The 27,563-nt window shown below is 44.5% G+C and overlaps 1 protein-coding gene across 2 annotated transcripts in view; it reads left to right on the top strand.

Annotated features, from left to right (window-relative positions):
• The first annotated feature begins 19,781 nt into the window (after positions 1-19,781).
• Positions 19,782-27,563, top strand: part of SCAMP1 (secretory carrier membrane protein 1) — a 45,932-nt gene continuing 38,150 nt past the window's right edge. Inside the window, exons 1-2 of one of the 2 annotated variants that reach the window (XM_054986531.1) lie at positions 19,782-19,964; positions 26,933-27,028. In XM_054986531.1, the coding sequence (XP_054842506.1) occupies positions 19,908-19,964; positions 26,933-27,028 (153 nt within the window). In that variant the 5' untranslated portion in view covers positions 19,782-19,907. The remainder of the gene's footprint in view (positions 19,965-26,932; positions 27,029-27,563) is intronic. The other variant, XM_054986532.1, reaches the window with a different exon arrangement.

Here is a 27,563-nt window from a genome sequence, read left to right as displayed (position 1 = left end):
AGGTCTCTTGCATCACCTACTACCTGATCCTCTTAACTGGAGTTCCCAGAGACTGAAATTGAGACCTTCTTCATGCAAAGTAGATATACTACCACCATGCTGTACCTCTGACTCATGGTTCATTTGGATGCAGTTTTCCCTATGGAGAGTTTACAAGCAGCCCTTTGGATTACAAGCAGTCACCCAGGAAAAACTGCCACTGGTCAATAATGCAGAGGGCGGGGGGGGGGGGGAGTGAAAATGAAGCAGTCTGGGAAACAATGACTTTTTGGTAAGAGTGAAACACTTCACTTATTTGCCCTAGTGTAAAATCTTCTCTAATATTTGATAATTTATAAATGGTTTCTGGATGGAATGTAACAAATTGTCTGAGAATCGGATCTGTAAGCATTTGCCACACTCAAGTGCACTTGTATATGAACGAGGTGAAAAGGCCAATAAATTATTTTCTTGGCAGATCAAGGATGAGAAATTTGAAGGATCTATTTTGGAAACAACACTAGATACACAGATGGTAATTTCAGACTAGCAGAAAATTAATCAGGCTTTTTTTGTTACAGACTTCTCCTGCTGTTTATCTCTGTGCAGTGTCTATATAGCATTGAACTGTGAGAGGCTGCAGCGTTCTAAGAGACAGACATTTACGTCTTCTCTTTGTGATGCAATTTCTCTGGTTTCCTGCTTTAGAATGAGATCTTTTTTTCTCTGTCCTCTAGGATAAATTTTTCAAATACTTTACATTAATTTTTAGGTTAAAATTTTTCCACTTCTTGGTATCTATTGAAGATGAAAGAAAAATATTTTAAAGATGTAGTACAGAATAAAACACCACATAATTTAAAAAATCTATACAATCTAAAAAAAAATCTAACAATCAATACAAACAGAGCAACAAACCAGTTAAACAGCACTGACATATAAATCAAGTCAACAAAATAAATATAAAAATAATTTAAACCTTTTAGCAGTAAAAATAAAAATAAATCAAAGACGGGCCAGTTCACATTAAAAATACACAATAAAGCATCAAATTAACAGCTCAGTTCTAAGGGGTGTGTGTGTGTGTGTGAAAAGCGCTCAGGGAGTGAACTAAGGCTTACACAGGCGGAACTGGCTCTTATGTTGACATAAACCCCTCTTTGCTGGCTCCCGCCCAAGGTGCACTATCACAGATGCGTTGCTGCCGGTGGGCATGCTTGGCAGCCAGGCGGAGGCGCTAGTGTGGTGCAAGTTTCTGCACCAGCATGGGACGGGGTGGGGCAGGGGAGGGGCCGTGGGTTAGTCCACTTCCAAAGCCACTCCAGGCCCAGGAACGCCCCCTGCAGTGCCAGAGTTACACCATGAAAAAAGGAGGTGTAGTCCATAGGCGCCCATTGAATGGGAAAACTCGAGCCCCTCTCCCAGCACCCAGCCCTGCCCCCACAGCCCGAAGGAGCATAGGATGGGAACTACCACAGGGGCCAATCCACATGTGTTTCTGGGGTGCGTGAGCCCCCCTCCCTGCACCCAGCCCTGCCCCCACAGCCTGAAGGAGCATAGGGTGGGGACTACCACGGGGGCGAATTGGCGTGCACTTCCAGGGTGGGTCAGCCCACGCACCCTACAAAACCTCTGGCTGCACTGCTCATGACCTCAGGTAGGTGAGCACGTGGCCAGAGGCTCTGCCCACCAGCCTCCTGCCACGGGGACTTTGTGCGCGAGGCGGGAGAGTGGGCACTCATGGTAATGGGCCCTGAATGCACTTGGGGACTTAGTGGAAAAACTGGGAGAACTTTGCACTTGCAAAAGGGAAGAAGGGCAAAGTTCAGAATGTCGGGCTAACTAACAATAACCACCTAAGTCTCCTTGCAGGTTATCTGACTCTGAAGATCCAGCTTGGTAAAGAGCAAGGGAGCATTGACAGGTAAGAAGGAGGTGGGGGGGTGGCTAACCCAGCTTGCTGATTTGTGCCAGCTGCCCCCTCACCTTAACTCACCTGACCACTAGCCTCTTCAAGTGAGGCTTTGCGGGGGAGGGGGTGGCGGCGGCCCAGAAAACTACTCTTGACACAGCTAATGGGGGGGGGGGAAAGCTACCCATGTAGGAGCTCTGTTCAGACTCCCTCAGCGTGGGGCCCATCCTGGCAGAGGAGGAAGTGCGGCCAGTAGTTTGGTTGACTGGGTGTTTGTGACACCCTGTTGCTGGAGGGTGCTCAGCCACTTGACTTTCTCCCTCACAAGATAAGATGATCCCACAGCAAAGCACTGTCTTGCCAGAGGGTCATACATCATGTTGTTGAGCTGCCGCCACAGCTCTTAACCAATGGACACCTTCCCAGACGTTGCAGATTGGGCTTGGGCTTGGCCGCACACTGGCCTGGATCACTTGCAACATGTACCTGTTTTCCTTGCAGGCAGATCGCCACTCATATAGGACACCAAGGGGCATGGCTGTTTGAGCCCCGCGTAAGCCTCTGCAAGTGCCATTCAGGTCCTGCCCAGGGAGCAGTTTACCAAGGCAGCCCACGGCTCGGCCACATTGGCAGGAAATACTTCCAGAGATCCTCTGCACCTTTTCCAGTTTAATAAAATATGTGTTGAAAAACAAGAAACTGCTGTCTGTTTGCTTGGTCCCCTGACATTGAGCTGCCGCCTCCTCCAACTCCCCATCGGGACGTCTTCTCACACATACCCACAAATTTTCCTGGCTTGGGGCTGGGATTGATGGGGTGGGCTCTGCTGCCAGGAGGAGCAGGTGTTAAGTGTTGCCCTGTCCAGCTTCCCTTCCCCCTTCTCTCCTCTCAATGTAAGTTCAGGCAGTGGGGTGGAAATTGAAGTGTGGCCCATGAATGTCTGGCAGGGCAGGGGGGAGGCTCCACTGAGGATGTTCATTCTCTGACAGACTGAGCTGCTGGCGTCTCATAAGCCAGGCAGAGAGGAAGGTGGAAGTTACTGCCGGGAGATGGGGGACGTGGAGTGACATCTTTGGATCTCCTCCTACTCCAGGAGGATGGACCACCCTCCATTTTGCTGTTTGCAGAAGCAGGGATGGACTAGGGAAATCTGGCATGGGGAGGTGAATGGTGGTACCCGGAGCAGTTTCTCTGCTCCCGCGGGCTGTCAGTCCATGATCTGGGGTGTGGCTCTCAAGGTCCAACCCGCATTCTCGCATCATTGTGAAGCAGTGATTTTTCAAATGGCGCCACTGCAAGTCTGTAGGCGCTTTGCACTCCCTTCTGGCCTCTCACGTGGTTCCCAATGGGCATTCCTGTCATTCATTGTAGAACCTGCCCCTCCCCACCTCTCTAGATCCTGGGGGCTGCTCCCAAGTGCTGCAGGCTTTCTGGTCCCACTTTTCAGGGAGGGGGAACCTGTTTCTTGCAGTAGCTGCAGCAGCAGGGATTTGCAAGTGCACCAAGCTGCGGCCACCGGCCTGGTCCTCATCAGAAATGGGGTCTGGTCGGGCGAGAGGGTGGGTGTTCAATCTGTACCCTCACTGTTACCCCTGTCCCCCTCCCTGGCAGGGATGCCTGCTCTCCGAGGGAGGGCCTGTTGGTGGCAGTGGGGATTGAGGCCTCCCCATTGGCTGTGCTGCTGCTTGCTCCTCACCTGTCTGTCAGGGGATGACGCAAAGTTTTATGCGCAACGTACCCGGTATACCTGACTAGCCACACTGAGCAGGTCAGAGGCAGCAGAGACCACTCCAGTTGAGGTGAACTATTTACAGTTTATTTATAGCTATATACATACAGTCTATCAGTCTTTGCCATTTTGAGTGACAAAGTGCTTCGCATAGCACTGATACCTTTACAGGCACACATCATACTTTACAGTGAACACCTTTATACAGATACAGATATCACTCAACCAATCAGCATCTAGCTTTGCACACTACACATCTGGCTGATGCAACCTTGCCAGCCTTGAATAATCATGTGACTTAACTGTCAACCTAGATGTGAAAGATCTAACAGGCTTGAATCTTGCCTGGGTTTATTTACATACCCTGACAGGGGACTGTCGCGGCCATTGGCTGGTGTGAGTGGGGTTGTCAGGGGAACGGCAGGCTGGTGCTCCTGGCGGAGGCTGGACCTCACCTTGCTGCGCTTGGGCGCCGGCAGGACTCTTCTGCAAAAGTCCATAGGAGCCATGGAACAGTGCCCCATTTACATCGATGCTGCCTTGGGGTTTAGGATTGAGCTGTCCATGTTACTTTCTTGGGTGAATAAAAACATGTTTACTTTCCAGATAAATCTAAACAGAAGATAGCATGGCAGGCAAGCAGTGGCTGGCACACAGTTCAATAACTAGGGTGCCACCACAAAAAAGAAGCAGAATTTAATGTTTGGGTAGTCTCACATAAAAATATAAAATCAATATATAAAATTTACTAACACTAAAACATATGGCAATAAGAATCATATGTGAAACTCATGCCACTAATATCTGCTGTTTCTAAAAAGCATAGAAAATACTTTCAGAAAGTTTTAATGAATCATCTTCTCATTTTATTTCCACTGTCAAATATAATAACTTTCAAGATTCAAATTATCTTTTTTTAAATTAGCATCTAGCAAACAGAAAAAATAACAAAGAATACAGTCACATACTTTTTAATCTTAAAAGATCCCAAAAAGATTACTTTTTGCAGTGGGAATGGGAGCCAGTTTGGTGTAGTGGTTAAGAGTGCGGGACTCTAATCTGGAGAGCCAGGTTTGAATCCCCGTCCCTCCACCTGAAGCCAGCTGGGTGTCCTTGGGCTAGTCACGGCTCTCTGGAGCTCTCTCAGCCCCACCCACCTCACAGGGTGTTTTGTTGTGGGGATAATAATGACATACTTTGTAAACTGCTCTGAGTGGGCATTAAGTTGTCCTGAAGGGTGGTATATAAATTGAATGTTATTATTGTTGTTGTTGTTGGTATTATCATCATCATCATCATCATCATCATCATCATCATCATCATCTTAAATCTGATGGTGATGCTATCAATTAGGCTGTCTGTGCAATCCTAAACAGAAATTGAGCTCTGAAGAGTGAAACTCTGATTTAGATTGCACTGTAAATTGCCAGGAAATAAATGGACAAAATTACACCCTCCTAACAAACCAAAGAAATTTTAAAATAGCCAAGGAAGAGTAGGATTTAACTGAATGGCAGATACCTGATACATACACATTTCAAGCAGCATTTGAAATCTATTTCATTTCACGTGCATTTCATGACAGCGAACTGCTCTTGTTTAGGTTAGCATGTTCACTTTATCATGCTCTAGGTAAGTTTATTTGGTGACCTCTTATAAAAAAAATTATAGTAAAACTAAAAGGAGTAATATTGCAGAAAAATATCTTAGCTCTAAACATATGCAGCTGGTCTCCTAAACCTACTTTTCTTTGAAATTTTGTTCAGAACAAATCAAGTTTAGCAAATGTGGCCTTCTAAGGTCACTTCCCAGTAATAGGCGCAGATACTAAAGATTTAATAATTCAACAGCTAAAAGTCATAAAAGACTTGTAGGGCCGGGGGACCCCTTTGGGGGACCCTTTACATCTTCATAGTTCCACCAACCTGCAGTGTGGGTCCTTAGGTCAGCGGATAGGAAAGCCTACCCTGATCGAAAGGGCACTCTGCTCCCCTTTCCTCGTAAATGCTTAACAAGGCAACGTGCAGTTCCAGCCGTCCAGGTCAGTAACTGGTTAACTGGATGCCAGCACAGATAAACATTATTTCCTTGGTCATCAGTCCTGGTGTATGCATGCTGTGCTTAAATAAAGGAGCCACTGCCTGGCTAAAAAAAGACTAGCCTTCGCAGACTGATGCTCAGAATCGCAACCCTGTGTCGTGTCATTCCTACAAGTGGCGCAGCTGAACAGGGACACCCGCTCACCAACGCCTGGCATAGGCCCCTTTGAGTGCACTCCTTCGTCGCTGTCTCAGTGACCCCTTCATTGGTGAGTATGGGAGGACAATTTTCACATGCCCAGCGCAGGCATATTGAGGAACTCCAGTTCCTGGTTCAGAAGTCCGGCGGGTCCGTGACTTCTAGTCAACTTCGCTCCTTGGTTCAGGAGCTTACTAAGCTCTGCCCCTGGTATCCTGAGGAGGGGTCTCTCCGCCTCAAGGACTGGGAGAAAATCGGCCGGGTTCTCCATGCCCCGCCACGAGCTCATGTAGAATTGTTGCATACCTGGTATCAATGCAGGAATGCAGTGGAGAAGTTTACACCTGTTCCAATTGCTCAATTATCTAAGGAATGTCCACCTTAGTATGCTGAGGTGCAATTGCTTCCTCCAGCACCGCTCAGCTCTCCCTCCCCTCCAAAACCCTCTGCACCTCCCGGTAAGGATTTTAATCCTCCACCTTCCGCGGGAGGGGTCCCAGGGCGGCTGGTGAGGGAGGTACTGGAACGAGAACTCAGGCAGGCGAAAGCTGAGGATGTGGCAGAATTAACTGAAATGCTTGCTATCTGCCCAGTTCACATTACTGACCAGGTTGATGCTCAGGGTCGCCAGATTGTGGAGTATAAGCCTCTCTCTTATCCTGTTCTTACTGAGTTAAGGAAAGCGATTCGAGATATGGGATTGCAGAGCAGTTATGTACAGGGTATGCTTGAGGCTGTCATGCGTAATCATACTCTAGTCCCAGAGGATTGGAAAACCACGATTCGCATGCTTTTAACTCCTGCACAATATGTGGTTTGGGAAAGTGAGTTCCACCAGCAGTGTTTACTAAGAGGCGCCAATTCTGGTGGCGCTTACACTGCTGAGCAACTCTATGGGGCAGGAAATTTTAGTGACACCAATCATCAGATAGTCTTGCCTGCTGCCACTCTGGAGGTTTCTTCAAATTGTGCCTTTCGCGCTTTTCAGCGTGTCCCCTCCTCTGGCAAACCCTCGCAAACCTTTTCCAGCGTTCGCCAAAAAGCCACAGAGCCTTACACAGACTTTGTTAACCGCCTGCAGGAAGCCCTCAGGCGTCAAGTTGATAACGCTGATGCTCAAGAGGAGCTGTTACTTAAGTTAGCTAAAGAAAATGCTACCTCTGAGTGCCGAAGGGTTATCACCGGTCTGGGGAACAACCCGGAGTTGGCAGACATGATTAGAGCTTGCCAAGATATAGGAAGTTCCTCTCATCAAGCCTTTTTGCTGGCTGCCGCTCTCTGTCAGGGGGGGAAACCTGGGGGAAGGTGTTTTAATTGCGGCAGGTCTGGCCATTTCAAAGCAGAATGTCGGGCTCCGGGGGGTGGAGGCGTAAAACGAAAGCCTACCAGCCCACCTGGGAAAGGGAAGCCTCGAACTAAATGTCCCAAATGTGGCAAGGGATTTTATTGGGCTAGTGAGTGCCGCTCGGGAAACTACCGGACGGGCCCGTCTCTGGCCCCGGTCCAAACAGAGGCAAGTCTGGGCTAGACTCCTTGCCTGCTTCTACTATTTTCAATTCCCCAAGTGCCACTAAAGGCAGTGCAGGGATTGATCTTTTCCTACAAGCTGATCTTACTTTCCAGTTCCCCGGAGAAGTGCAAATCGCACCTTCTCAGCTCTCCGGTCCTTTGCTTCCTGGCCATCTGGGCCTGATCTTACCTCGCTCCTCTAGTGGGAAAAAGGGAATCTTTGTAGTCCCTGGGGTTGTTGACTCTGATTATGAAGGAGTCATACAAATGCAACTGTGGACTAATTTGCCTCAAACTTTGCCTCAGAATTCTGCGCCTGCTCAGTTAATTCTTGTCCCCTATGTCTTGCCCGCAGGGGGAGCCGACCGTGAGCGTGGCACGGGAGGTTTTGGGTCTACCTCTACTGATTCACTGGTAGGACTGACTACCACTATCTCTTCTGCACGCCCTCAGCAGCACATGTTTATTCAGGGTCGTAAGTTTAAAGGTATTATTGATACTGGAGCTGATGTTACCGTTCTCAGCCGCTTGCAGTGGCCCCGAGTGGCCTTTAGAGGCCTGTCCCAGTGTTTGGGGCGTGGGGGGTAAACAGGGAGCTCAGCAAAGTGCACATTTTCTTTCTGCTTCTCTTCCTGATTCTGATAGAAGGGTGCAGTTTCGCCCTTATGTTTTAGATATTCATGTTAATCTGTGGGGGCGGGACTTGCTAAGCCAATTTGGCACTGTTGTCACGGTGGGTGAATGAAATGTCTCTCACTGCTCTCCCCCTCAAGTGGCTCACGAATGAGCCTGTGTGGATCGATCAGTGGCCTCTCCCTTGGGACAAGCTTTCTGCTCTGCACTCTTTAGTTTCTGAACAGCTAGCCGCTGGTCACATTGAACCAACGACTAGCCCATGGAACACCCGTTTTTGTCATCAAAAAGAAAAGTGGCAAATGGCGTCTGTTGCATGACCTCCGTGCTGTCAACGCCTGCATTCAGCCTATGGGTCCCCTGCAGTGTGGGACTCCAAATCCTAATCTTATTCCTCATGATTTCCAATTACTTATTGTGGATCTTAAAGATTGTTTTTTTACAATCCCGCTCTGTAAGGCAGATCGGGAGAAATTTGCCTTTACAGTGCCAGTGGTTAATCATCAGGCTCCCACCCAACGTTACCACTGGGAGGTCTTACCCCAGGGTATGTTGAATAGCCCCACTTTGTGCCAACATTTTGTTGACAAGGCGTTACGCCCTTTTCGGGAAACACATCCACAGGCTCTTGTCTACCATTTTATGGATGACATCCTGGTTGCTGCCCCCCAGATTCTACCCGGGTGGTTGGGAGAACTTACTCAGTCTCTCCACCCTTATGGCCTTATTGTGGCCCCTGAAAAGGTGCAAGTTGTGGAGCCTTATACCCATCTTGGTCATCGGATGCTGCACTCTTTTGCTGCTCCGGTGGTTCCTTGTTTAAAGTTCCCGTCTCCTCTTACTCTCGTTGCTTTGCAGCAACTCCTAGGCGCCCTTAATTGGGTGCGACCTTATTTTGCCTTATCTACCAGTCTGTTGAGTCCATTGTTTTCCTTACTTACTACTGCGAAACATCCCAGCGATCTTATTACTGTTCCCCCGCCGGCCCAGGCAGCTTTGCAAAAGGTAAATGAGATTTTAGCTCAACAGTGTGTAAACAGAGTCCCTGCGGGGCTTGATGGCCTTCGCCTGTTCCTCCTCCCCACTCCCCACACTCCCACTGGCGTTCTGGGCGTACTTCATCATGGGAAAGTCTTTCTTGTAGAATGGTTGTATCTCTCTCATGGCTCTCATCAAAATATCCTTCCATATCTGCATGCCACGGCTGATCTCTGTGCTATGGCACGAGAGCGTGCTATTGAACAGACTGGTTCTGATCTGCTTTCCATAACTATGCCCTTTCCTAAAAATGATTTCAATCACCTCCTGGGTACTTCTCTGCAATTTCAGATTGCTCTTGCAGACTTTGTGGGGGGAATCCTTTTTCATTTACCTAAAGATCCTCGCTTCTCTCTCCTCCAATCAGTACCTATTTTCCTTCACTCTTTACAATCTCCTCAGCCGCTGCGCGCAGCTGCCACGGTTTTCTCTGATGGTGGCCGCTCTCGCGGAGCTATCGTTTTTCAGAGCGAAGGTCGCTGGATTACTAAATATTCTGCCAACCAGGCCTCTCCCCAGCGAGCAGAGCTCGCTGCTGCTATCCTTGCATTTCACACCTTTGCCCAGCAGCCATTTAATCTCATCTCTGACTCCCACTATGTTTGTAAGCTAATCAGCTGTCTTCCTGGTGCTTATCTGGCTCCCCGCATCGATTCTAATCTTATGGCTCTGTTCCTCACTCTAAAATCTCTCCTTGAACAGCGTTCTTGTCCCTTTCATGTTGCCCATATTCGAAGTCATACCTCCTTGCCTGGACCTTTATCAGAAGGCAATGCTCGTGCTGATACTGCTGTCCATTCTCTGTTTTCTGATCCCATCTCCAGTCATCAATTTTTTCACCAGAATGCCAAAGGCCTCGCTCAGTTATTTAATATTCCTCTATCTGCAGCCCAAGCCATTGTATCAGCGTGCCCGCACTGTGCTGGCTTTTCTCACATCCCTGAAGGGGGGGGTCAACCCTCGTGGCCTAGGGCCCAATGCGCTTTGGCAAATGGATGTGACTCATGTTCCTGACCTCTCCCCATGGAAGTTTGTTCATGTATCTATCGATACCTTTTCTGGGGCGCTTTGGGCCACTCCTCAGCGGGGAGAAACTGCTTCTCATGTTATTTCCCATCTCCTCGCTGCCATCACTGTTTTAGGCCGTCCACAGCGGTTAAAAACTGATAATGCCCCTGCTTACTGTTCTTCTACCCTTCAGCAGTTCTGTGATCAATGGAATATTTGTCTTTCTCATGGCATCCCATATAACTCCACGGGTCAAGCTATTGTTGAACGGGCTAATCGTTCCTTCAAAACCCTGCTGCAAAAACAATTAAAACAGGGGAAATATAGAACCCCCAATTTGGCAAACATTACACAGCAAGTCCATAAGGTTCTTTTTACTTTGAATCAATTAAATGCCTCTCAAACCCCAGGAACCATGCCTATAATAACCTGGGGTCGAGGTTTTGCTTCTTTTCTTATCCTACAGGTCCTACAGGCCAACAATCAACCGGAGACGCCCGAGAATCTGTGTGCTGCCATCTTTGCGGTTATAACTGCCAATTCACTTCTCATTCTGTGTGTGCTGTTTTGTTTTCTGACCCCTGTCCAGGCAACTTCGTTGCCTGACCGCCTGCAATATAATCTTTGGGAACGTCTCGCAAAGCAGGTTAACGTTTCCTCCTTTTGTCTGAAAGAATCCACTGATATGCACATGCTTTTAGCTTCTTGTTTAATCCCAGTATGTACCCCTTTGTCCTATCTGTTGAATGATACTAACCTTAAGATGTTTATAGACCAAACACAAATTGGGTTACCAGCACATGTATGATTGGGGAACTACTTCCTATCAATTACCCTCTGATGCTGTGTCATTGTATACTCCTTTTATAGCTTCTAATAGCACTGCCAACCAGACTACATGCGCACGCATTGTGAATTGCTCAACCAACCCCAAAAAGCCTCACTGTCTGTCAGTTGGCCCGAATGTTATTAATTGTTTCACTGTTGAAAATGTAACTTTTGCCTTTGCTTACACTCGTTTGCCCCCTGGGTGGTTTTTTTCTTGTGGCTCCCGCACCTTTAACTATCTTCCTGCCAATTTGTCTGATACTGTTTGTTGCTTAAGTCGTCTTACTGTTGTACTCCCTGCCAAAGACGATTTGTTAATCCCCACTCGAAGACGCCGGGCAGCCCCGCTAGATTCCAGCTGTGACTCTACAGTGAATCTCCTCAGCGATGCTGAGGCTGTGGCTCTCGCAGCCTCTCTAGTTGGCGTTCCAGCGCTCACCATTGTGAATCATCGAACTCTTAGCAAAATAGCTTGCAGCCTGACAAAGACAATGAATGCAACTTCTATCGCAATTGCTGCCCTGAATGCTGAGCTTATCGAGGTCAGACGTGCTGCTTTGGACAATCGCGCTGCTATTGATTATTTGCTGTTATTGCATAATCTAGGGTGCGAATCTGTTAAAAATATGTGTTGTTTTAATGTGTCTGATAATTCACAAAAAATATCTGTGCAATTGAACAATTTACATAACCTAGCTTCTGGTATTAAGCAAGATCTGTTACCCTCTTGGTGGGCCTCAGTCTGGTCCTGGCTGCCTACTGGGTGGTTCGGTCTCCTTGTCCAATATGGAATTGGATTTATAATATGTTTAATTCTACTTTGTTGCCTGTTACAGTGTCTCCCTGCTCTTGTATCTATGGGGTCGAGGGTGCTTGCAAAACAACCTCACGTGTATCCGCTAATGGCCTCACAGGCCAAAACTTTAGCCAAACAACTGCATTATTACCAACTGCATGCATCTGATGTTGGATCCAATCTAGAGTCAGATACTGAACAGGACTGCTTATTGTAACTTGATTCCTGCTCCTAATAAATAAAAAGAAAAAGAGTGGAGTGTGGGTCCTTAGGTCAGCGGATAGGAAAGCCTACCCTGATCGAAAGGGCACTCTGCTCCCCTTTCCTCGTAAATGCTTAACAAGGCAACGTGCAGTTCCAGCCGTCCAGGTCAGTAACTGGTTAACTGGATGCCAGCACAGATAAACATTATTTCCTTGGTCATCAGTCCTGGTGTATGCATGCTGTGCTTAAATAAAGGAGCCACTGCCTGGCTAAAAAAAGACTAGCCTTCGCAGACTGATGTTCAGAATCGCAACCCTGTGTCGTGTCATTCCTACACTGCAAAGAAAGAGAAAATACAATTCAAAAAGGACCATTTGAGGGTCACTATTCAACATACTTACCTTGATTGTTGATTTTTTCTGGTCAGTGGAGGACAGCTTGTGACACATTGTTTCCATTTCTGGACATAGAGGGTCAATTCCAGAAGTGGTTATTTGTCAATATCTTCAGCGTCTAAGTGAAATTAACATGGAAATTAGAGACTCTACCTTTAAGAACGCTGTGGACTGAGCTGTTTCTTCTATTATGTGTAATGAGCACCAATCTTAATGTTTTTTCATCTTTAATTATGTGAAAATATTTATAAAAGAACTGCATTTGTACTTACTAATTTTTCAGGTGACTGTTGGTTTTTTTCCCTGTGTATAGTTTGTGTATTGGAACGGTTATTACTGGGGAAAGCCTTTTGTGTTTTGTTGCAAAAGTCATATAACTGCAGGCAGAACTCCAAAACCATAAGCTATTTCCAGTGACTCATCAACATCCTTATCACACTTGTGGATTTGAGGAGCCTGGTTAGTTGATGTATAGGCTGTTTGGATCTTATTTGTCCAACTGCTTCCCAGGGCAGGATTCAGTGTTGAATTGTTTAACCAGGGACACAGGATATATTCCGGGTGGGGGCAGAAACCTCTTTCTCTGAGACATTCTGCGGTGAGACAGCCACGTAGACTGTACATGCTGTATGGATCCTGCTTTGATCCTTGCCAGGAGGAACAAGTGTAATCTGAAGCAACATACATATCTGGATTATTTCAAAGTGAGGGACATAAGCATGAATCAGATGAACAGGAGGATAATGCAACATCATATTCACAAAAGCAGAATAGAGGTTCCATCACTAAAGAGAGATGATAAGGAAGCTGGAACACTGGGAAGACTGACGCTCTTTGTCCCTCCACCTGCCTCCCCAAAACATGATTTATATTAGTAAACGGTAAGGAAAAGCCAAATACACTGGTGAATTACTTAAATAAAATATTGGAAAACACTGGGTTAATGAACTTCCATTTGAACTCCAATGTAAACTATAGTTAGCTCTGTAGTCAGTTAAGGCATGCCTCACATCACATTCTTATTTCTCTCTCATCTAGTCTGATTTCCAGTTTTATGAGATGTGTCACTGCTGAATTACCTTATCTTCTGTAATTCCAAATGTGGACACCAGAGGTAGTTGTTTTCACAGAAAACATCTAACATTGACTAGCCTATCACCTTTAGTGCCATGTTAACATTTCCCAAATTGTTTTTCCATAAATAAGACAGTAGCCCAGCACTTACCTTCACTACTTTGAAGTCATTAATGACAATGCTTAGCAAAATCAGCTTGTATTAAAAGCAAATCAAAGTGGAGCTGGAATGGCAGAAAAATATGTTTAGACACTAACTAGCTCCATTACAAACCATGACTGGACAGGATTTATGTTGTTGTAGAGTAGCCATATGATGAAGCAGAAGAGATCCACACCATCCTCTGGATGATCATTTGTACACCATATTGATTTGTAGTTCAGTTCTTGATTAGTAATTAGTAATTATCTCTGTGATCAGAGAATGCTTCTTCCAAAATTACTTAACTGAAAGGGTGTCTTTATCCTTCTCCCTTCCTGCATCAAAGAAAGTTACAAGTGGATGGTTTTAAATCTGAATGTATGCAGAGGGAAAACAGATCATTTCCCAACTCAAATTAAGCCCCAAATAATAACAAAGCATTAAAAAACACTTCTAAAAACTGTAAAAACAGCAGGCATAAAATCAGTGGTTTTCCGAGGAGTGAATGGATTCTATCCCACCTCTTTCCATAAACATTATTGTCTGGGTGATACTATGGTCTAGGAAGTCAATACATAATCTGCTGAAGTCAAATAGCTGAAAGCAAACAAATTAAAACTGAACTCAAACAAAACATAAGTGATGCTGGTTGAGAAGACAAAGATCTTGAGGAACATCATACCCCCCAGTTTTAATGTTCATCTGACCTTTGCAGACTCAGTTAAGAGTGTAGGGGTTATACTGGATCCAGCTCTATTGCTAGAAAAGCAAATTAAGGCAACTGCAAAAAATGCTTCCCACAAACTCAAGTCTACCCAGGAAATGACCCTCTATCTTGACAAGGCCAATCTGGTCACCTGGATCCATGCCATATAGTAACATCGAGGCATGCCTAATGTAATGCAATGTACAAATGTTAACTAAGTTAACTTGCAGACTCCAGTTGTTGCAGAACACTGCAACTTGGCGATTATCAGGAGCTATTACTCACAACTCCATGGCTCCCTAGGTTATTTGGTTATCACCTAAAAGCTCTTCATGGCCTTGGTCCATGGCTCTTCATGGCCTTCTACAGGTGCCACCTTGCACATGGCAAAATCAACAGCTGCCTGTACATGTAAATTCTGTGGGGTGGCCCCCACTTTATGAAATGGGCTACCTGAGAAGGTTAGGAAAGTTCCCACTGCCCTGGTCTTCCACAAACAATGCAAAACTGAATTACTCAAGAAGGCTTTTTACTGAGGACGGCTGTACAGTAAGGATTTGGTCTCAAGAGATCTATCAGTAAAGGGATAAGGAGGGACCACAGACTTTATTACTATAGCTGTAAATATTGAGGGACCATAGACTGCATTACTATTGCTGTAAGTATGCTCCTACTGAGTAGTTCCTATGTTGCTTAATATGTCAGTTGAAGACTTGCTTACGCTCAATTTCAACATTTCCTCAGCTCTGTATTGGATTTCTACTGGTTTTTATATCTTTGCATATTTGCATGTTTATTGAAATCTTTGATATTGACTGTGTAATCAGCCTTGAGTCTTAGTGAGAAACGCAGATTATAAATAATGTAATGTAAATAAATAAAACATTCATTGGGTCCTATCAAGCAAAAGATAGTATAAAGAAAAGGCATTTTTGATAAATTGGTGTCAATCGTGTAGCATAAAAGCTTAACAAGAAAAGAATTTTAGCCATGTGTCATGTATGGGGAAGGTGGGGCTCTTGCCTTCCTGCCCATGCCATCTTCCCATCCTAAAATGGCCGAGGGAGTCCATTATTTGCCTCATGGAGAGGGCTTCACATGCAGTTCCGATGGGGCGAATAATGCCCCCGGGCCATTTCCGGTCAAGAAAACAGCTTGGGGAGGAAGACAGGAGCCCCTTCTCCCTGTGGCCAGGTCCAAACCGAGCCCTTGCAGGGCTTCGGAATTGAGTTCCCATGGGGTACTTGCAACTTTTGCAGGCTGCAAGTGCCGGTGGCAATCATGTGGTGTATGTTACATTTAATTTGGAACTTGCATCTGGTTTTGGTTAGGGATAAAAACTAAGGGGTAAAGGCAAAGGTTTTGCAGAAGAGGTGCACTGAAGGGGGGATATGAGATTACTATAAACTATTGAATTATGGAACAGAGAGGAAAATACATCACAGATTGCAACATCATGATTTTGAGCAGAATTGTTGGCCATCTGCATTCTGTTCTGACAAAGCCACTTGTTCCATCTGACAAAGCAGACTCTGGTCCAGGAAATGTTATGCCTCAATAAGTCTGTTGGTCTTTTAGGAGCCACAATACTGCTTTTGTTTTTTCCTAGGAATAAGTCCATTGAACAAGCTGGGGCTTATTTTTGAGTTAACATGTATTTTTATGTTTCAAAAGCTAAAAATAACATATGAATTGATAACATACAAATATATTCTTTTTCTGTGTGATGCTTATATAATTATTTCCTATAATAGTACTCTTTTAAGGTGATTTTTATGCCATATAAACGTATCTGGATCTTACTGCATGTACACTGAAAAGAAAGTTTGGCCGATGTACCAACAATTAACAAGATAGCTAAAAAATCACCAGACTATTATGAGTAGCTAGAGTTGCCAACTGCCTGGAGAAAAAATGTCCTATACCTTTATGGGCTTAAAGGGATGTTATGTACCAGGTGATGTTATTTACCTGCATGCCATGAAAAGCTGTGCATATTACGCCCGTATTAAAGGGACAGGACATTTATCTCCAGATTTGCTGGAAATCCTATGTGTAGCAGTGCCTTGTGCTAATTTAGTGAATGAAATTATTTTTCAGAGTAACTTCTTGGAGCTAAATTAGAGAAGGATGATCTTCTCCTCCCACTGGCAGAGTATTTATAATTCATTGTAGCAGATGGATGAGAACCAATGCCACTGGGAACACTGGTACCTGACAAAGAGCCTTAGAGACTGGAGTAAGGAAAAGATGAGTGGCAAAACTAAACACTCAGTTGCGGGGGGGGGGGTGCTATAGCTCTTAGTTCCTTTTTATGTCTCATTAAATATAACTTGCATGTAGCTAACCTGCAAGATTCAGAGAGATATTAGGAAAAGTAGAGAACTGGACATGCCAAAATGTTAAGTTAAAATAAATAGAAGCAAACCCACAGAAACACCCAAAAAGAAGCTAGTGAATACTGTTGTGTTGCTCTTGTGTACTGTTAACTTACTTCTTTGCAGGGGTAAGAAGGAACAGGAGGGCCAGTGATGAGAGCAGCTTCTGCATCTCTGTCCAGGCTCCTCTGAGCCATTGATTGACAGTGTACACTGTGCAGACTGCATAGAGTGAAGAACTTGGATTACCCAAAATTATCCCTCTCCCTCTCGCTTTCTGAGGCTTTCCCTGAGAGAGGGATCTTACACTACAGTGTGTGTTTGTTTGCCATTGCCAGTGCTTGCGCCAGGTTGGTGGTTCTGCTGGATGGTTGATGTTGGTACTTGGTTCTGTTCTATAGTGTTCTCACATTAACCCTGAGTTCTTCCTGGCATCCTTGAGTGACACCTGTTCTAGTGGGCTTGCAACAGTGTCTCTTGCTTCAGTTTGGTTCTGTTTGGATTCTCTGGTTTGACACTAGTTTTGTTGGGCTTCCTTGGTTTAGCTTGCATTGGGACTGGCTTTTGGTCAGGGGCTGTCCCAGTGTGTTTGGTTAAGATATCTTAGTCCTGGACAGCCTTGGAATAACCCCCACCCCAAGGAAAAAATAGAGGGTGGCCAGGGGCAGCTTGTTAAAGGGTGCATAGAATTGGACCCCTGGTTCCAAACTTCTTGAAACTTGGGGAGGCTTTAGTGGACAAGAAGGATTAGGATCTCTGCATTTTTAGTGCAACTCACTTGAAAAATGCCTCCTTCAATCCCCCCAATATTTTGCCCCATAGGGACTAAGAGAGCCAATTATATTTGAGATTCCCAGAAAAAAACTGGATCTGAATAGTGAATGGGACCCAAATATCAGGAATATGGAACGTTTATGGTATTCCAGATAACTGGATCCAAATACTTTTTTTTTTTTGCTGCACAATGCTAATGCTGAGGATCTTTGAGGATCCATGCTTTGGATCCACCTATTTGTGCTGTGGAAACACCTCTGACGTGGCAGATTCCTGATATCTGTGATTCAATGGCTATGGGTGTGATACATGATTGTATAATGAGTTTGGGGTGAGTGCATGCAGCATTCCTGAGAATCCATGTGGATTCATGTGTTGGATTTCCTCTGTAGCAGTGCCACAAAGCAGTGGCTGTCTGATATTTGTGGTTCAATCTGGGGCTACGGACATGACCTGTGACTGAATGATACATTTGACTGACCCCATGTAAAAATCCCTAGGACTCATTATCTGTGCTTTGGATCCACATTTTTCTGCTGTGGTGCCACAAAGGAGTGGGTATGTGATATTAGTTGTTCAGGCTGTGGTTATGGACATGATATGGGATTGAATGGTTCATTTTGAGTGACCCCATGTAAAAATCCCTAGGATCTATGAGGATCCACGCTTTGGAACCACAATTTTGAGCTGTGGCATCCTTATGAAGCAGCAAAGGTGTGGTTTTTTGTGGTGCAATCTGTGCCTATAGACAGGATATGGGATACTATGGTGAGTTTTAAGTGACCCCTTTTAAAAATGCAGAGGATCCATTAGGATCTGTGCCTTGAAACCATGTTTTTGCACTGTGGCGGCACCATGAAGTGGTGGGTTCATGATATTTGATTGCATGGTAAGTTTTGGTTTGCCCCATGTAACACTCCAGAGGATCCATGAGAATCCATGCCTTGCAACCACATTTTTGAGCCGTGGCAGCACCACAAAGTGGCAGATGTGTAATTTTTGTAGTTTATTCTATGGCTATGGGTTTGGATTGGATTGCATGGTGACTTTGCATTGGATTGCATGGTGACTTTTTGGTGACCCCGTGTAAAAATCCAGAGGATCCATGTGGATCCATGCTTTCGAACCACGTTTTTGCATTGTGGTAGTGTCACAAAGTGATGGATGCATGGTTTTTTTCCCCTGCATGGCTTTAGGCATGACATCGGATTATATAGTGAGTTTTGGATGATCCCAAACAAAAATCCAGAGGATCTGTGAGGATCCGTGCCTTGAAACTGTTTTTGAGGCATGGCAGTGCCATGAAGTGGTGGGTCTGTGATTTTTGTAGTCTACTCTTTGGCTATGGACCTGACATCAGATTGTACAGTGAATTTTGGGTGACCCAATGTAAAAATTCAAGGGATGCATTTTTTAACCACATTTTTGTGCTGTGGCAGTGTCACAAAGTGGTGGGTGCCTGATTTTTTTTGGTGCAATCTGTAGCAATTGACATGATATAGTACTGTATGGTGAGTTTTGAGTGACCACATGTAAAAATCCAAAGGATCTGTGAGGATCCATGCTTTCATGACATTTTTGCATGGTGGCAGCACCATGGAGTGGTGGGTGCGTGATTGTTTTGATGCTGTCTATAGACTAGGCCATGATCTATAATATGAATCTTTTTGTTTTGTTTCAATATAAATCATACGAATTCATAAGGATCCGATGTATTGTCGGATCCGATGCCAGCCATAGCTGCTGGTGAAACGTCAGGAACTACAATGCCAAGACCACGGCAATACAGCCCGGAAAACCCACAACAACCATCATAAGGATCCGTTTGTTGCCAAAATTGTTTAAAGAATAAACAAACACAGCCTCGAATCTATGTTGTATATTCTACAATCTATATAAAAATTATTATATTAAACTGTAGATTGTCTTTCTGCATGCAAATGTTTCATTTTGGGGGGCGGGGCGGGCCTTGTCCTAAAAGTATTTAAACTAATTCCAACAGAAACAATATTACGAAGGGTTTTTTAATTCATTACTCCATGAAATTTCCCGAGTTTTCCACAGGAAAAACTAAGAGAGAAAAAGTCCTTTCCTACTGCTCCCCCTCCCTCCCAACAGCTCTTAACAAGACAGAGAACGGGAAAAGCCATATTAATAAAAGGCCCCCCCCCCGAACAAAAGCAGTTTAATATGAGAAAGGAAAAGTCAGCTTTTCTTGGGGAGCTAAGGCTCCCTCAACGAGACTAAGACAAAAGTGCACCTTCCCTTCCTCCCTTCGCCTTCACCATCCACGCGACGAGGTTTCCTTCCCCCTCCACTCCCATTTTTCCCTCAGGCAGCCGTCGCCGATACGTACGTTATTTCCGGGGCGGCCATTTTGGAGGGGGGGGGTGCCGGGCCGGCCTATCCGGGGTTTAGCGGGCGGGACTCGGAGCGGATCCGCTTGCGCCCACATCGGCGGGGGAGGGGCGGCAGGCAACCTTTGGGACGCTCGACCGGAGTCGTCGCCGCCGCCGCCACCCCGCGCACAGCAGCGCTCGCCGCTCCTGCCTCCCTCTCCCATCATGTCCGATTTTGACAGTAATCCCTTCGCCGACCCGGACCTCAACAACCCCTTTAAGGTAAACGCGCGGCGGAGGTGGGGGCGGGGCTGTGGATCTTTCTGAGGCTGGGGGGGGGGGCGGGTTGGCCCCAGTTTCTTGGTGAAGGTGCATGTGGATCCTCCCCCGTCGTGTCGGATCTTGACAGCCATCCCTTGGCGGACCCGGCTTGCGAGGCAGGCTGGAAAGCGATGCCTCCGTCCCGCCCCACCCCCTTTCCCGTGGCTTCTTCCCTCCCCCAAACCCTGCTGTGTTTTGCTGGTGAAACGAAGCGGGGCGAAAGGAGGCTTTCCCCGGGTCTTGGCCCGCCTTGGCCCTAGTCCCCCGCCCCACAGCGGCTCCTTGCTCCTTCGATGCCGCTCAGAGAGGCTTCCTGGGGCGAAGGTTCCTCCCCACTTCAGGCTCTCGGCCTTCCTTGCCTCCCCCTCTCCACCAGCGAGGGGTTAATTGCATCCCTTTGGCGTGGGATGACCAAAGTTGGTGGATGCTGCAGGCTTTTACGGCTGTTTCAAGGTAGGCAGTAGAACGGCAGGCTTTGAGTCCAGTGGCACCTTAGGGACCAACAAGATTTTCAGGTTATGGGCTTTCGAGAGTGAAAGCTCTCTTCTTCAGATTACAGCTTTCACCCTAGAAACCTTACACTCTGAAAATCTTCTGGGTCTCTATGGTGCCATTGGATTCAAGTCCTGCTATTTTTTGGCTGTGTATCCCCAATGGATAAAGAAGCTTTCTTGTTAGGCTCAGCTGACACCAGGTGATAGATCCAGCCAGGAGCACCATCTTCCTCATCTCTCTATCTGTAAAGGAAATAAATTCCCTGTTGTTTCTGAAGATAATAAACGGGTGTGAAATGGATGATCGGGTCTGGAAGAGGCTCCTGAGAGCCACTTCTTGGGGCCATCTATAAATGTTCCCCAAAGAGTAAAGCTTTCTGTTTTTAGCTGGTTGACTCTCTTTTAGCGGTTGCTGTATTTCTTGCTGCCTAAAAGTGTGATGTTAGGAATGTGAGATGTGTGTTAACAGCTTCAGTTTAAAGCCAGATTGGAGAAAAACTGAAGTAACCAGAGATGTAGCTTAATTTAGCTCCTTAGCCTAAAACATGCAACAGATTTCTGTATTTTCGGCACCACTTCCCCTTTTTGTCTTTCATGTCAGATTTAATTGCATGTCTTGGAGTAGGAACTCTGTAAAACACTATATGCATTGATAGATTGATAGAGGTGCCAGTACTCATGATGTTCACTGTCTTGGTGGCCGAAGCCTGCTGAGCAGAAAAGGTACCGGTACTGTGTACGACTGCATACAGCCAGAAAAAAACCCTGATATTATATAAATAATTCTTCCAAGGATCATATGGAATCTAATCTTCTGATCTTGCTTGCAGGGAGAGCAGATTATAAATCAAATAAATACCATTATAGTGCCAGTATAAATGCAGTATACAACAACAGTCAGTACATAATAAAATAAATGGTTATAGGGGAAGAAAGTATGCCATAGAAAAACACATTGTGGTTAAAAGGTACAGTTTGGAAATCCCATCCCACACATCAACCCTGTGAAGTAGGTTGAACTGAGAGTGACTGGCCTGAGGTCACCCAGCAAACTTAATGGCACAGTGAGGATTTGAATCAGTATCTTCCAGATCCATTACACTGTCACTCCTGGCTTATCACTGTCTTCTAATAGTGTGATCACACAGGATATATGTATGGGTGTAATAGCAACTCCCTGCCTCTGTTTTTAAAGGAAAGAGGCTTGTGGGGAGGGGGAGAGTACTCAGGCAACTGAACTGGGAATGGACAACTTCCTCCCCCCCCAATTATTACAGAATCACAGAGTGGGAAGGGGCCATACAGACCTTCTAGTCCAACCCCCTGCCCAAAGGCTGAACTTGAAAGGCTGAACTTGCTGAGGTTTTTTTTAATAGAATGAAATTTATTTTAGTGTAGCCTTCTTGCATGCTGTGTTGTCCTGTCTTAGTTGGCATGAAGAATAGAGAGCCATGGAAATAAGAATCCCATATAACTTGTATAAGTCATAATGCCTATTAAATATTCAAAGCTGACCAGCCATGTTAAATTTGGCTTTGAATGAAATGCTTAATGCAAGTGCTGTACTCTAACTCATCGTCTTGAAATTCAGTCAGTGTTATCTACTAATCACAAATGGGAATGTAAAAAAGGGCTAGAATCTTAAAGGAGCTGCCTGTAACTGTATTGGGGAAGAGTAATTTGTTCTGCTGACTTGATTTTCAGTTTTTGTAGAGTATGTGGTGCAGAGTGATGCGAACTAAAAATTTAGTAATAGCAGTCAAAAATTACAGAAGTTTCAAAGCTTCTAATCGGTAAACAGTTGGTGTTTTAACTACAAGAAAAAATAAATGAAAATATACTGAAATGGTTGGAGAGCAAATAGTACTAGAGCAAGGGATGTTTTCAATAGCTAGCCATGTAAGAGTCTAACTCTAGAAATTATTTTAAGACTGTTCCAGGGTTCCTCAATGACTCTGCTATAGGACAGACTTCCCAGAAAGAGGTTGCTTACTGCTGTTGTTCTTCCTGCACACTCCTCAGCAGCAAGGGAGTGCATATGGGTGCAGTCATGTGGGTGCATATTAAAGTAGGTCCTCTGTTCATGTGCTGCCCCAAAGGCCTAGCTAGTACCCTAGCATGTCCCCTGGAACATTCTTCAGTATATTCTGCACTGGGTAGAGGTTTTTGAGAGCAGACAAGTCAACATGGAGATACTCTCCAGTGGTGGAAGATTTGAAAATCATTGCTGTAGCACAAAGCTAGTTATCAGATCACTGCCTCCATAATGTTGGTTATTTATTTGCTTACATTTATAGCTGTCATAAGGTGCTGGTATTGGCATTTGTATGTAAATGATGGGCAAGTCCCTATCCTTGCATTATTCACAAACTCAGAGCACTTTAAGATAGAGAATGTTACAGTTGTTGGGACTTGGGAGTCCTAATTCAGAGCATGCTATATCTGCAAGCCTCACGTGGACTGATCCAGTGTGTGCTAGTCTTTATTGCAGATAAGGTATTTTGTTATCAGCATGTGTGACACAGCTGTAACAAACAAGGATTGTTATAGAAAACTCCCTCTGTGTTTTTGTATGTTGTTTTTGCATATTGCTTTTGATTTAAACTATATAACCAAGTATGCAGAACCAGTTATGTACTCTTAGAGAGCCAGTTACTTAGAGAGCCAGTTTGGTGTAGCGGCTAAGAGCGTGGGACTCTGGAGAGCCGGGTTTGATTCCCCACTCCTCCACGAAGCCAGCTGGGTGACCTTGGGCGAGTCACAGTTCTCTGGAGCTCTCTCAGCCCCACCCACCTCACAGGGTGATTGTTGTGGGGTAATAATAACACTTTGTAAACCGCTCTGAGTGGGCATTAAGTTGTCCTGAAGGGCGGTATATCAGTCGAATGTTATTATTGTTATTATTATCTGGGAGTCTTCTGGAATTCAACAAGATTTACTTCTGAGAAAGCACGTATAGAATCTTAGCTTCAAGTCAGATAGCATCAATTCATAACATCATTAATGGAATCAATGGAACTTCTAGAGCTCAGGGGTTCAGGCAGGGGGCCCCATAGTTCAATGGCATAGCACATAAGGTCCCAAGTTCAATGTATATAATTTTCTAGTTTTAGTATCTCATGTAGCAAGGCTGGCTAAGAGAGCCACTGCCAGTCAAGGAAAGTAATGCTGTGATTGATGACTCAGTTGTGTTTAATTTAGTATAAAGCAACTTCTAATTTTAAGGGAACAAACATTAAACTAGTAGCAGATCTTTGAATAGGAATGGAGCTGAGTTTAGACTGATGGTCTTTGCATTTTATTTTTATTTCATTTTACTTCATTTATACCCTGCCTTTCTCCCCAATGGGGACCCAAAGCAGTTTACACATTCTCCTGCATTTTATGCTCACAACAGCCCAGTGAAGTAGGTTAGGCTGAGAGAGTGTGACTGGCCTAAGGTCACCCCGTGTCAGAGTGGGAAATCAAACCCAAGTTGCCCAGATCCTAGTCTGCCACTCTAGCCACTACATCACACTAACTACAGCATACCAGCTTGCTAACAGGTTACTGTGTGGCAGTTTTGTAATTGCCTTTTCACTATGTTTGTACTCCTAATTGCGTTAGGAGTGCAAACATAGTGAAAAGTACTGTGAACTTGTGAAAGTAATCCATTGTTTCTTGCTTCTAAGTAATAGTTCTGTTACCACCACTTATTCAGGAAATGTCATGGGTATGTAAAATTGTGGCCTAAGATGTATGCTTCCAAAGAAGTCTTAGACTAAGATGAGCTAAACCTGACCCATAAAATAATTTTAGCTGGCTCCTAGCAGATATCCTAAATATTAATCAGGAAAGTCTTAAAGATTTTAATGTACAGTTTAACTTGTTGAGAAAACAAATCTGCTTTCAAAAGTTGTGAGATGTGAAGCAACACCATGCTCCAATGACATGCCTCTTACGGGATTAGAGATTAATGACACTAACTTCACAGATGCTCAGGCATTATAAAGAGCCCAAATTCTATTGCAAAGAAGAATTTCCTATTTTGTAAAATAGAGAGCCCTGTAACATACTGTTCAAAACATATAGGTCATTTAATTCTCCACTAAATAATCGGTAGTACCTGCTTCTCTACCCAGTGGTATAGAGCTCTACCATGGGAACTGAACGCTTGAGGGTGTCCATCTTCTACCAGTGTTAAAGTATTAATACTTTAATACTGGGAAGGGAGGGAGAGCTAGAGCCAGTCATGTGTGATCTTAGTATCTGAGCACAATATGGATATTATAGGATATTAATACTGGGACTTGAGGTAACCAATTGTCAATTTTTTTTAGTACGTTCAGGGTAGACAACATGAAGTACTTCTTTACAGTCTATATGTATCACTTGGTACCATAAAATGTGGCAACAGCACTTGAGTATTGGAAGCTGGAAATAAACTACAATGGATGGCTATCACCTAGTATCTGGCTGGCCTCTGATGATAACAGAATGTTGCATTAGGTAGCCTGGCCTATTGTTTGAAGCATTATATGTGCATGCTATCTCCCTCTTTTAGTGTTAAACAGCTGCTGACACTCGAATACTGATGGTGGGGAAAAGATGCACATTTAGCCACCACAATGCAAATTCTATAATAAATGTAGCATATTAACTGCTATGACAAGGGGCTTCTGCCATGTGGATGCTCAGGTGGATCAGCTGAAGATAACCTACAACTTTGCTCTAGGTGATCATGTGAATGGCAAGTTTCAGGAAACTGCATTTATTATTCGGAACAGGGAGGCTTTATGCATGCATGCATGCATGCATGTATGTATGTATGTATGTATGTATGTCATTTATAGTCCACCTTTCTCACTGAGACTCAAGGCGGATTACACAGTATGAGATTAGTACAATCAGTATCAAGTACATTTCAATACAGTATCAAGGACATTTCATAAACAATACCATAGGGTAAATAGATACAAGTTTAAAAGACATAGTATTAGCAAGAATCCAGTACATAGTCGAAAAAATACTGAAGCAAATCAATTCTAGGACTAACATTAGACAACATGGAGCACTGGTGGTACACAGGAATACATATTTAAAGCAGCAGATAATATGTAAGGCAGTATAGTGATGAAATCTATGGTCCCTAGCGCATTAGTGAAGCATCTGAGATCCCTTCCCTACAATACAGCCCTCCCATTTGAGTAAAAAGCCTTTTTGAATAGTTCAGTTTTGCATCGTTTACGAAAAGCTGGGAGAGTGGGGGCTCTTCTGACTTCCACAGGCACTATTGTTTCTTTGTCCTTAAAAATCCTCAGAGATGGAAAACACACTCATTTCTTCAGGTGACTAAAGTATTGGTGCTATTTCTCAGGAATTGTGGCTTTTTTGCCATCTCTAAGCAGTTTCAGTATCTAAAAATTTGATACTGATTTGTAGAAATTTTCCATCCTTGTTTACATTGGCCCCTTTCGCACTTACGGTTTAAACCACCATTTATGAGCATTCACCCCCATTGCAATGGCTTTGGCATGGCACTCCCACGTTCCACACTATCCAAGGCAGTTTCCATTTGGGCTCGTTTTTCATTTTAGACTGGCTTTGAAGCCTCAGTGCAGTTTCAGGCTTTCGGGGCTTTGCAATTCATGTCACTCATTTTTTAAAAAACTTTTGAGCATGTGTAGTAATGTTGCAATGTTGGAACCCATCCCCCACCTGTATTTGCTGATTGGGCTGTCCCACGTCCACTGGAGAGGCAATTCGTGGCGGAGTTCTGGGGGGAAACATGTACTTTCCCTGCTTGTTCCATTCTCATTTATTTTTTTTAAAGCTAAACCATAAAAGGGTTAAAATGTTGCTAGTTCATTCCTTCCTAGCAGCTTCCCTGCTGCTTTGTTTTGCAAAGAGTTGTGCAAAAAGGCTTGTTTTTTTAAGCTTACTGGGAGGGAGGGAAAAGCAGCCATTTAATCCTTTCCTGGCTTTTAAAGCCAGGAGGAAAGGACAGGAACATTACAATGCAGCAACATTACAACACTTTCCTAGCTTTGAAAAGAAAAATAAAAGAGTGAACTCATAGTACTTAGGGAGGAAGGGAAAAGAAGCCATTTAACCCTTTCCTGCCTTCTAAAGCCAGGAGGGAATATGCAGCAAGGCTAGGAATGGTTCCTGGCTTTGAAAAAAAAATAAGAGAGTGCATGCAAACCGGGAGGAAGGAAGCTAATGGAGAAGCAACCTCACGACCCTTACCTTGCTTTACTGATAAAAATGGCAGACAAGGAGTTCAGAGAGCTGAGGAGGGTGGGAGTGGTTAATTCCTCACACATCAGTCAGCTCCCGAGGCAAAGGAGGGGCGGGGGGGAAGCAAAAAGGGGACAAAAGTGTTCACGCTGACATAAATCGGGCCAGCTGCGACTCGGCAGTGGCTTCAAAAATAACACCGTGGTATGTCCGCAGGGAGAAAAATCAGGGATGCCACGGACAAAGAGCGGTACTGCATCCCATAACTACCTTTCAAGTGTGAAACCCCTGCAAACATGGGACACGGAGCAGGTATTGAAACGCTTTAAAGTCTCAATGTGAAAGGCACCATTGTTCAATTTCTTTGGGTAGTGTTTATATTAATTCTCTTTTCTGAAGTGTTATGCTACAGTCATGCTGCCCCTGTATAATAGTGTTAACTCTAAAAGAACCAGTACATAACTTTTAAGATTACTGTCATTAACAATAGGGAGGGGATCTCAGATGATTTGCTAATGAGTTAGGGACCATAGACTTCACTGCTATGTTGCCTTGCATATTATTTGTTGCTTTGAATATGTACTCCTATATACTACCTGAGCTTCATGTTATCTAATGTCAGTCCTAGAATTGATTATGTTCTGTTTCAGCAATTCTTCAACTTTGTATTGGATCCTTGCTAATGCTATATCTTTGTAAAATCCTATGACATTGTTTATGGAAATGTCTTTGACACTGTATAGAAATGTCCTTGATATTGATTGTACTAATGTCACACTATGTAATCTGCCTTCAGTCTCAGTGAGAAAGGCAGACTATAAATGACATAAATAAAATAAGTATGGAG

Source organism: Eublepharis macularius, chromosome 8, assembly GCF_028583425.1.
Source record: "Eublepharis macularius isolate TG4126 chromosome 8, MPM_Emac_v1.0, whole genome shotgun sequence".
Classification (NCBI taxonomy): domain Eukaryota; kingdom Metazoa; phylum Chordata; class Lepidosauria; order Squamata; family Eublepharidae; genus Eublepharis; species Eublepharis macularius.
Note: the sequence above shows the minus strand (reverse complement) of the source record. Positions and strands in the feature narration are given on the sequence as shown.